The 11,962-nt window shown below is 50.9% G+C and overlaps 1 protein-coding gene across 1 annotated transcript; it reads left to right on the top strand.

The window, feature by feature from the left end:
- The first annotated feature begins 1,379 nt into the window (after positions 1–1,379).
- LOC126538521 (putative transferase CAF17 homolog, mitochondrial) lies at positions 1,380–11,568 on the top strand. The gene has a single exon (XM_055074820.2). The coding sequence runs from the start codon at positions 1,719–1,721 to the stop codon at positions 2,808–2,810; it is 1,092 nt and encodes a 363-aa protein (XP_054930795.1). The 5' UTR covers positions 1,380–1,718; the 3' UTR covers positions 2,811–11,568.
- The last annotated feature ends 394 nt before the right edge of the window (positions 11,569–11,962 follow it).

Below are 11,962 nucleotides of genomic sequence, written 5' to 3'. Positions count from 1 at the left end.
ACAAAGCGCACCATTCTGGTTTCGGGGCAACTCCGGGGCAAGGTGATCGAGGACGCTATATGTCAACGGTTTGTGTAAAGTAAAAATGGATGGATGGATGGATGTTATGAGCGTCCCCTTTGGAACGGGGCGGTGGCTTGCGCCACCAAGCTCTTACTACTATGCTGCCTAATATCCTACCTATGTTCACCAATGAAAAAAAAAAAAAAAAAAACCCACTATGAACTACCACGTCCAAATTTTCTGATACCCTATTGCGAACTGTGCTTTTGTACGTCTCCGTCTTTTGTCGTTTCCCTACTTTTCTTCCACCAATCCTCCAATCGCCTCTTACTGATGTCTATTGCGGACCTGTTTGCTTTACCACTGCTCCCGCTGAACCCAAGGGCTTCAAGGAGGCCAGTGGTGCCTAAATCGACCGCTGGGTAGACGTCCTCACATTCTAATAAAATATGTTCCGTCGTTTCCCTAGCTTTACCGCAGCAAGCACATGTTTCTTCTTCATTCTTATATCTCGCTTTATAGGTGCGTGTTCTAAGGCATCCCGATCTCGCTTCGAAAAGTAATGAGCTTCCCTTTGAGTTATCATAAATGGTTTCTCTCCTAATTTCGTTTTTTCCCCTTAAGTAGTTACTCATGGCAGGTTTCTTTTCCATTGCCGCCACCCATGAGATTAATTCAGCCTCTCTGACTTTCCGCTTGACCTTCTTTGTTGCTGTGTTGCCCACCCCACAGGCCGCATACTTGCTGGCCGCAAAATTCAGCATGTTCAGCGCCCCTAGCAGAAAAAGCACAAATCAAAGTATGCGACAAAATTACAGTAACTCCACTTGCGCGCTTACGCTGAAACACGCCTCGATTGATTTTTCGCCCTCTATGGCCATTTGTTGAACTTGAGAGTGAGTGGGGACTGCTATAGCGTATATTGCTCCCTACGTAATGATAGATGGATGGATGGATAGATGGATAGATGTTATGAGCGTCTCCTTTGGAACGGGGCGGTGGGTTGCGCCACCAAGCTATTGCCTGCCTAATATCCTACTTAGGTTAACCAATGAAAAAAGAAAAAAAAAAAACACTACGGAATACCATGTCCAAACTTTCTGATCCCCTATTGCGAATTGTGCTTTTGTACGTCTCCATCTTTTGTCGTTTCCCTACTTTTCTTCCACCAATCCTCCAATCGCCTCTTACTAATGTCCACTGCTCCCGCCGAACCCAAGGGCTTCAAGGAGGCCAGTGGTGCCTAAATCGACCGCTGGGTAGACGTCTTCACATTCTAATAAGATATGCTCCGTCGTTTCCCTAGCTTTACCGCTGCAAGCACGCAGTAAGATAGGCCGGCAAGGTAATAGTGCCAGCGCCATCTCTAGGTCGCATACTTTAGTTTGCAACGCCACCGCTACTTTTATTTCCGTTGCATTGTGGAAGGTACAGTTTTTCTTCTGGTGTTCTGTGGTACCTGCGGTACCTAGACAAATTTCAAGCATAGAGTTTTCTACAAAAAGTTATTATTCCAAGGACCGCAGGTGTCCAAATTTTCACCTCGTAACCTCGGCTCCTCACACATGCGCAGAAAGAGCGGTAAAATCCAATTTGATGTGCAGGTTGCTTTACCGCATGCTTTACCGAGACAGCGACGGTAACGCCGGTTCTGTGCCAGCATATGTGCCAGTTTCGCGTTGCTGTAGACAGCATCGACCTTTCGTCCTTACAAGATGCAGAGCTTCGTCACAATTGCCACCGCGAAGCTTCCGCGACCCCTAGCCAACCTCTCGACCTCGGCGCGGCGGCGCCTGTGCAGTAAGAGTGACCACCAGAGACTGATCGTGTGCGAGCAGCTGGCCAAGTCGCGCAAGTTGGTGCGACTTCGCGGTGCCGAGAGCCTCGCCTTCTTGCAGGGTCTGGTCACCAACGACACGCGGCACCTGAGTGCGACGGAAGGGGCGGCTGGCGGCAAGCCCCGCCGCTGCATGTACGCGCTCATGCTGAATAGCGTCGGGCGCGTCCTCTACGACCTGATCATCTACCGACCGGGGACCGGCGAAGACGAAGTGCTCGTCGAGTGTGACGCCGATGCCCGCCAGGGCTTGCTGCGACTGCTCCAGCTCTACCGGTTGCGCAAGCCCATCGAGATCGGGCCGTGCGACGACCTGGACGTGTGGGCAGTCTTCCACCCGTTCTGCGGCGCTGTGGATGAACCGCCGCCCGCTAGCGATCACTGGCCGTACACGACGAAGGGCCGCTGCGTTGTGCGCGATCCGAGGCTCAGCCTCCTGGGGTCGCGAGTGCTAGCGGACGCCGGAGAGGACCTGACGAGCACCGACCCGACTTTGGTGCGCGCTGCCGAAAGCAAAGAACCGAGCTACGCGCACCTTCGAATGCAGCTGGGCGTGGGCGAAGGGCTTCGCGAGCTTCCTCCGGCGGCTTGCTTTCCCCTGGAGTGCAACGCGGACTACATGGGCGGCGTGAGCTTCCACAAGGGCTGCTACGTGGGTCAGGAGCTCACGGCGCGAACCCACCACACGGGCGTGGTGCGCAAGCGGCTCATGCCGGTCGTGATGCTGCACGAACCGAACACGTCGCTGCCGCCTGACGCGGTCGTGCGGGACGCGGCCGGCGCGGCGCTGGGCAAGCTTCGCGCGCACCGGGGTCCGCTGGGACTGGCGCTGCTGCGCGTCCGGGAGGCCCTGGCTGCCGACATGCTGCAGGTGGAGGGCGTGCCGCTGAGCGTCACCAAGCCTGGGTGGTGGCCGCGCCAGGTCGCGAGGCCGGCCGCTGCAGTCGCCGAGGGACAGGCGACCACGTAGACCTCGATCTAGCTACGCCCGGGCCGGACCTCGTGCCCCTGTTTGGGCCAGCGTGTACCTAGTCCTTCGGAAGTGCAGAGGCCGCTAGTGTCGACGTTTGCCCTGTGGAGTCTTCTATTACACCGCAAGCGTGGGATGACGTATGTCACCAGCGCACATACGCCTTACAGACTTTCAGTAATAGTCGCAGTCACGTTGCGTGATCGTGGAGTATGCAGTGCCCGGCCCGACACGGCTTTCACGTTGTAGTTGATTATTTCCAAACGCCGGCTGTACAGTTTTCTTCTGCATAACTTCAACAGAACTCCAATGCTACTGACGCAACTCGGCGAATCGGTGGAAACTTGACGAATGGGAAACACGCACAGCACATACACTGCTGCAATTGCCATCATGTTCCATTTGGTTTTTTGTAGCACTTTGCAGGGCTTTGTACTAGACCATGCTTCCAAGGACAAAGCCCAAAAACTCGTATTTTTCCATGTCTAACCAAGCCATTGCTGGCTACAAGTTCGGTAGCATCCATGAAAATCCTGGAATTGGAACACCTCAGGAAGTGACCTTCAACATGTAGGGCTTACCTGAGCATGAACATGTCGCGAATATATACTCAAGTGGTGGTGTAGTCGCTTTGGCATTGAGCTGCTAAGCCGAAAGGTGCGGGAATGAATCCTGGCTGCGGCGGCCGCATTTCTATGGAGACAAAATGCAAAGACACCGACGTACCATGCATTGGGTGCTCTTTAAAGAACCACAGGTGATAAAAATTAGTCCGCTACGGCGTGCCCCATGATCATAACGTGGTTCTGGCACGTCAAACCCCACAATTTAATTCAATGTCAAACTAGGTACTACTGTTTGAAGTTCATCTGGCTGATTTAAATTCCTGCCTATAATGATAATCCTGCAGTTTGTGTACAATTGGCAAGAACAGTTTTGTTTTATAAAATCTACCAGATGAGGTGAATAACTTTAAAGGTGACATGGTCTTCAGCCATGTTAAATTCCTGCTAGGTCACCATTGTTAGACTAATGTTTCCGACTAGCTCATAAATTTTTACAGCTCAAAGGGTAAGTTGAAAATGAGCAGAACAATCGTGCACTTTGCACACAAGATTTAATCGGGTATATACTTAATATTTATGGCCTTACCGCTATGATATGGCATTTGTTTAGTGAGTGATTTTCATAACAGAACATATAGAGTGAACGTGAAACAACATAGATACAGAAAATTCAAGCGCTTTGTCAACATGTCCTATTATTGGTGGCAACATGCAGGGTTGTGCATTGTACTTGGGTAGCTGTCTAGTTTTGAAGTGCACTGTCCTCACTACATACCGAGCGATGTTAGAGAGCAATAGTTTGCTATATGTTTGTGTGCATTGGACATGGGTGCGTTTTGCTAGCACTTGATGTGCCTGGTTCTAGTCATTTGTTAAATAAGTTACTGGTAGTTTTCTAGCATTTTCTTAACATAGATGTGCAGCACTTTGACAGGTGCGTCTGCTTACGAAAAAAAATTGGAACACTGAAGCAAAATTCAAAAGCCTGATCTCTTCGCAACCAAAATGCTGGTAAAAAAAAGAATGAATGCACTATACAAAGTTCTTTATCAAAAGTTTTTAAAGTGCTCTGCAAGTGCCAGAGTAACACGCAGAAATAGCAGTCGAAGCGAGTGACTGCTCAAGATGTGCCCTCCATTTAGTAGGAATCCTGAAATTAGCACCAGTTTTAAGATGAGCATCCCGAAAATGTAGTGGCTGTTTCATGTACAGAGAGAGAGAGATGGAGGAAAGGGGAAAGGCAGGGAGGTTAACCAGAGGGGAAGATTAGGTTTGCTACCCTACGCTGGGGAAAGAGGGGAGAGGGAGGTAAAGTGATAACAAAGTAAAGATAAAGAAAGAAAGGAGCACAGACATACAATCACAGTTGGTCACTGTTGCCGCACACTGTCGCCGCACAGCACAGTAGCACTTGCAGCACTATGAACATCTGTTCATGCTACAGCCGCTTGTCCAATTCTGTAGCCCTTAAATACTGCAACAGTGCTCTCGTCGCCCTCTGCTGCGATGGCTTATGATGGCAGCATTTTAGGTGGTGATAAACTTTATTGAAAGGGGGAAGGGTAAAGGGGGACGTGGCTGAGGGATTGGGCTCAAGTAAGGCCTTGGGCCTGCTTGGTCTTCTCCGCCCAGTCCACCAGCTCAAGCTGTCGGTCGACGCCCCCGGAACTGAGCCAGGCTGTCCAGTCAGTCTCGCTGCTGACGGGGGGATGAGATAACAGGAGCGAGGTGCATTCCCACATTATGTGTGTGAGTGTTCCTGTTTCTGAACAGAGCCTACATTGGTCGCTTTCCTTGCCCCCTGTGATTTTGTTTATGTACTTTGGGTGTGGGTATGTGTTTGTCTGAAGTCGCCGAAACGCGACTGCTTGCGTTTTGTCAAGTTGCTTGGCCGGTGGTGGGAGCGCGCGACGCCTCAAGCATTTTAATATAACTAGGCATTTTAATGTAACTTCCTCTGTAAGAGGTCTTCGGTCAAAGCGCCCTATCGCGTTTGCGAGTGGTCGTGTCTGTAAATTATAGCAAGGACAGCCACAGAGAAGGTGCTCAAGAGTCTCCTCGTTACCACAGTTATCACACGAGGCGTCGTCGGCCCATCCGATGTGGAAAGCGAAAGACTTGGTGAACGCCACCCCTAGCCATATTCGAAAAAGCAGGGTAGCTTCGCGACGGCAGAGTCCAGCTGGAACACAAAGGCGTAGAGAAGAGTCTAGGTTGTGCAGCCGGTTGCTTTGAAAACTTTCTGCATTCCACAAGGAGAACGTGATATCTCAGCTGAGCATTCGAAGTTTTCTTGCGGCATCTGTGCTTGATAATGGTATCGGCTCCTCTTCGTCGCCTTGAAGAGCCGACCAAGCAGCGTTATCGGCGTGTTCGTTTCCTATGACGCCGCAGTGACTTGGAAGCCACTGAAATGTCACGTGGTGTCCTTTCTCAGTCAAGGAAGGTATGGATTAGTTCTCTAATCTCGTATACCAGTTGTTCGTGTGGTCCGCGCCGCAGGGCTGATACCAAAGACTGCAGCGTTGCCTTCGAGTCACTGAATATTGACCATCTTCGAGGTTGTCCTTGGCTGACGAGACAAAGTTCAGCGCGAAGAGCTGCAAGCTCCGCAGCCATCGGTGTCGTTGGGTGACATGTCTTGAAACTGATGGTGGTGGCTTTCGCTGGGAAAACCATGGCCCCAGAGGAACACTGGAGAGTTGCCGATCCATCAGTATAAATATGTACGTGGTCAGCGAACCTCTCGTGCAAAAGGAGCAGAGTTGTTTAAGAGCAGGTGATGACAGCTCAGATTTTTTCCTGATTCCTGGTATGGTGAGGTGCACTGCAGGTCGAGCCAAACACCATGGAGGAATTGATGGCTTAGTTGCGGGGGTGAAGCCTGATGGAAGGCAGGTGTAATAATCCGCAATCGTGGTACAAAATGACGCCTGCGGCCTTTTTGACGGTAGTTTTGCCAGATGGTGGGAACGGGCACGGGCAACGTGCCTAATGTGCACTCTCAACACTTTCAGTTTCATGTACAATTTTTCCATGAGGTCTTTGCTATGCAGTGCAAAGGAAAACTATGAAAAACATCTATGTGTAGTGGGGATGAAGCATCGCACGCAGCAGTAGAGCACTGTCTAGGCGGCAGGTTCGAGCGCAGATCACGAGACGCCGGCTGAGACTGTCTTTGCTATGCCCGTCCTGCAGTCCTTCCGCCTGCCGTCCAACCTTGATAGATCCCCAACCTTAATAGATCCCCTTTCAAAGTGGTGGAGGTGCTAGGTATTCAAACCTGGAACTCCAAAGTCTGACGCTACCAACTGCCACGACAATGCCTGACAAAACCACCCAGCTGGCTGTCGCCAAATCCCCTCACGTTTTCGCAACTGGCACACTGCGCCAGTGCGATCCTCCCTTCTTTAGTGGAACAGATGACCACGATGTGGAAGATTGGTAGGCGACATTCGAAAAGGTGAGCGGCCACAATAAGTGGGACTACCCTTCGAAACTCCAGAATGTCTAGTTTTATCTCGGATGTCACAAACCTGTGGTACCACAACCACGAGTCCGACTTCCCTACATGGAATACATTCAAGAAACACTTCGCACATGTGTTCGACCGCCCTGCCGTGCGCAAACCCTGCGCCAAACAGCGCCTCCGCGGACGTGCGCAGCCACAAGGTGAAAATTTTACTAGCTACATAGAAGACGTGATCGACTTATGTAAGCACCTGAATCCTTCCATGACCGAGCAAGAGAAGATTAAACACATCCTGAAAGACATTGACGATGATGCCTTTCAAATGGTGCTGGCCAAGGACCCACGCACCGTTGTTGAGCTTACGACCTTGTGCCAGAGCTTTGATGAGCTATGCAAACAATGCGTCTTAGTTCGGCCAATAACAACAGACGATTCTCTCGCCGTTTTAACCACATCTGGTGACCACAATATGCTACTGTCACAAATCAAAGAATACGTGCGTGAGGAAGTGGCACGGCAGCTCTCGTGTTTGCCGTATTTGCAGACTCCAGAAGTGCCTACGCACAATGTAGCGCCATCTGTCACAAAAGTTATTCAGGAGCAAGTCTCCGAGGTGCTGCTGCCCACCTCTCAGCCGAGACCTGTTGCCGCACCACTCACTTATGCGGCTGCCAACATTGGCCCCTCAACCACTCCCACAGCCACCGGCGCCATCCCCTAATGCACAGCAGCCCATTGTAAATCCGTGGCGCACTGCTGACAACCAACGAATATGCTACGCTTGTGAAATTCCGGGTCACGTTACATGCTTCGGTCGTCGGCGCTACACGGCAGCCCCAGGTGCACCTGGTACCACGACTATTCTCTCCCGCCCCAGTACTACACGCCACAGGACGCACCACCTGATCTGTACAACCGAGACCCTCAGCCTGACTCCGCCTTTCAACCCTTCCCTTCTCGTCGCTCAGCCTCACCATGCCGCCAATCTTTGTCACCTATGTGTCACTGACCCAGTGCTGAGACGGAAAACTGACTGCCGCAGCTCCGGAGGCACGAGCTGCGTCATTGGCGACCTGTGTAAGTCCTCGCTTGTCCCCCGCCAATTTCGTCGAAGTTTTTATTGAAGGTGAACTCTTGCGCTCGTCAATACCGGTTCCACTACATCCGTCATTAGTCAGAAAATTTGCCATTCTCTTCGTAAAGTGACAATGCCATTTACAGCGTTTTCCCTCAATACTGCAAGCGCACAGCGAATTTATCTGGTTGCAGCCTGCACGGCTAAAGTCATCATTGGAGATGTGCTCTACAACATTGAGTTAATTGTGTTAACTTCGTGTTCACAGGATATGATCCTTGGGTGGGATTTCTTATCGCACCATCACGCCGTTATAGACTGCGCTCGCGCTCAGATGGAGCTGTCTGTGTTTGGCGATGCACCTTCTGCCCATGTGCCCGTGCCTGGTGTTGACAAGCTTGTTGTGGCTGCTGACACAACCCTTTCCTCTCTCAGTGCCGCCGTTGTTCCTATTTACTGTGCTGCCCTTTCTGAAACTACATTTGTGTTCACGCCGTCTGACGTATTCAGTCGCCGCCACCATACGTCACTACCATTTGCCGTTCTAGCACTTCCCAACAGGATGCCTCCGGAATACTAATTTCCAACACTACCTCATGCCCTCTCACATTACGCCGCAATGAGATGCTTGGCCGCATTCAGTCAATCACCGGTGATGTTATCGTTCCTATTGATTCCTCCGAGCCACTTTCCAAGCCTGATCTGAATGCGTTGACACTGCTTCTCGGATCCGCTGACGTGTCCTTGGACGTATTTTTCCCATCCATCGACAGCAACCTCGTTCCGGATCAACATGCGTATCTTGTTACCCTTCTGACCGAGTTCAGAAGTTCGTTTGACTTCCACCAAGCATCGTTAGGTCGAACGAGCACCATTGTCCCCAGAACCAATTGACCCCGGAACCAACACCCCTTTGCAACAGTGTCCCTACTATGTATCACCAGCAGAGCATCGTATAATTATGGAGCAAGTTAACGACGTGCTTCAGTGTGGAGTCATTCAGCCTTCCTTGTAGTCCTTGGTCATCCCCCATTGTGCTGGTCAAGAAGAAAGACGGTTTAATTAGGTTCTGTGTGGATTAACAGTGTCTCAACAAAATTACTAGAAAAGATGTTTACCCTCTTCCCCGCATAGACGACACCCTCGATTGCTTGCAGGGCACCAAATTCTTCACTCGACCTGCGTTCGGGTTCTTGGCAAGTCCTGATGGCAGAGTGTGATCATTTAAAGATGGCATTCATCACCCCGGATGGTCTGTACGAATTCAGTCACGCCATTTGGACTTTGCAATGTGCCTGCAACATTTGAGCGAATGATGTACAGCATCCTACGTGGTCTAAAATGGCAGATGTGTCTGTGTTATCTAGATAACGTCGTCGTGTTCGCCCCAGATTTCGCTATACACCTCACCCATCTGCACACGATTCTCCAGTGATTTACCAATGCAAGCCTTCAAGTCAACCTGAAGAAGTGTCACTTTGGTGCTCGCCAGCTCACCATACTATGCCATGTAGTCTCAAAACATGGGATTCTTCCCGATTCTTCCCGTCGCGACTCTGACAAACTTCGCGCCATCGCAATGTTTCCTAAGCCGACCACCGTAAAGGAACTGCGCAGCTTTGTCCACAACTTTTCCGGCATCATAGCACCGCTTGCGAAGCTCCTTGCTAGCCCTGGTAACCTTTCCGATTGGACTCAAGCCTGTGACAATGCCTTCACTACATTACGGCATCTGCTTACCTCACCACCCATTCTGTGCCATTATGACCAGGCTGCACCAACCGAAGTACACACGAGCAACGCAAACCAGGCTTCTCCGAGTATGTTGTCGCTTGTGCTAGCCGTGCCCTCACCAAGGCGGAATCCAACTACTTGGTAACTGAAAAGAAGTGTCTCGCGATTGTGTGGGCAATAAGCAAGTTTCGTCCCTACTTATACGGCCACACTTTCGATGTGGTGACTGACCATCACACACTGTTTTGGTTGGCATCCCTGAAGGATCCTTCTGGTCGCCTTGGACGTTGGGCTCTTCACCTACAAGAGTTTGACATTCGTGTGGTGTACAGATTGGGGCAAAAACACTCTGACGCGGATGCGATCTCCCGTGAAATCGACTGCAGAATGGCATTCAACTGGTGCGTTTCCCTTGGCTGCTCTTACTGCCATAAGCATGCCTTCTGAACAGTGAAAAGACTTCTGGATCGTCTCCCACCTGAATGTTCTTTCCGCTCCGCCAACTTCTGCACACCCACGTGCACTTCGCCGCCAAGCCACGCATTTTGCTATATGGGACGAACTATTATATCGTCGCAACTATCAACCAGAGGGCCGTAATTGGCTGCTCGTCATCCCTAGCCATATGCAGTCCAATGTCTGCATGTCTGCACCTACTTTCATGCTGACCCTCAACATGCTCACACTGGTGCGCTGAAAACATGAGCAGCTCCGATAACGTTATTACTGGTGTGGCATGTACACGTGTCCACATATACATGCAGTCTTGCCAATTGTGTCGAAGACGGAAACCATTTCCCCATTCGCCCGGTCTCCTGCAGCCTTTACCGTGTCCTGCACACCCCTTCGACCTTGTCGGCATCGATCTTTATGGCCCACTTCCATGCTCTGTCACTGGTAACAGATGGGTCATCGTCGCCATCGACCACTTAACGCGGTATACGAAAACGGCTGGGCTTCCTTCGGCTGGTGCTCGTGACGTTACAAACTTTGTCTTGCGTCGTTTCATCCTCCAGCATGGCGCACCACGCAAACTATTCAGCGACAGAGGGCGTGTTTTATCCGATGTCCTTCAGGAGCTCCTTCGTTCATGCCGTACAGTTCACCGCACATCTACAGCATACCACCCGCAGACCAACGGACTAACGGAGTGCTTTAACCGCACGCTGGGAGACATGCTGTCTATGTACATTACTTCTGAACACTCTAACTGGGATGTTCTTCCCTTCGTCACTTACGCATATAATACCGCGACACAGTCGACAAGCGGCTTTTCCCCATCTTTTCTTTTGTATGGCCGCAAACCATGCACCACACTCGACACCATTTTGCCATATCGTCCGGACGCCTCCGAATTCAGCCCAGTTTCTGAAATGGCTCAATATGCTGAAGAGTGTCGGTAGCTGGCCCGCTCCTTTACTTCAGACAATCAAGCCCTCCAAAAACATCGCCATGACCGCACACCGACTACTGAAGCTTTCACCGTTGGCTCCCTCGTCTGGCTCCGCAAGCCGTTTCATTCCCCTTGCCTGACTCCTAAGTTTGCCCCCAAGTGCCAAAGCCCATATCGGGTCATCAAGTCCCTGTCTACCGTCACCTATGTTGTTGAGCCGATCACCTCATCCTACGACAAGCGTTGTCTTGGCCGCCAGGTGGTCCACGTGAGCTGCCTCAAACCATATCATGACCTCCTTATTCTCACGTCGCCTTGAGTCGCCAGGATGGCTTCCCTTCACCACCGGGGTGCTGTAGTGGGGATGAAGCATCGTGCGCAGCAGTGGGACACTTTCTGGGCAGCAGGTGCGAGCGCAGATCGCGAACTGTTGACGCTGGCTGAGACTGCCTTTGCTGTGCCCGTCATGCGGTCCTTCCGCCTGTCGTCCAACCTTAATAAACCCGCTTTCATATGTACTATATGTGTCTTCCAGGTGCACTAGGTAAGCACAGCTGCTCAAACTAGGCATACTAGTGCATTCTCATCCACATGCGGTTGTCTTTGTTGGCGACGTTCTAGCCAATTGTGACACCGCCACAGAGGCAACCCCCCCCCCCCCCCCCCCTTCAAGCACATACAGCACGATTGAAATTTTCATGAAAGAATTATTAACTTGAAAGTGCATTTCTGACAGTGAAGATATTCAAGTACCATATGTTTTTTCTTTGTGCAATTCTACAGAGCCAATCACCAGTACATCTTTAGCAGTGGCGGTGTACTAGCCTATTCCTCCTTCATTCCTTCCCCCCTCCACAGCACATTTTTCCTCGCACTCCTTCAGACCAACAGTCCATTGATCGACAGACTGAA

Source organism: Dermacentor andersoni, chromosome 4 (assembly GCF_023375885.2).
Source record: "Dermacentor andersoni chromosome 4, qqDerAnde1_hic_scaffold, whole genome shotgun sequence".
In the NCBI taxonomy this organism is placed as follows: Eukaryota; Metazoa; Arthropoda; class Arachnida; order Ixodida; family Ixodidae; genus Dermacentor; species Dermacentor andersoni.
This window is presented reverse-complemented; position numbering and strand designations above follow the sequence as displayed.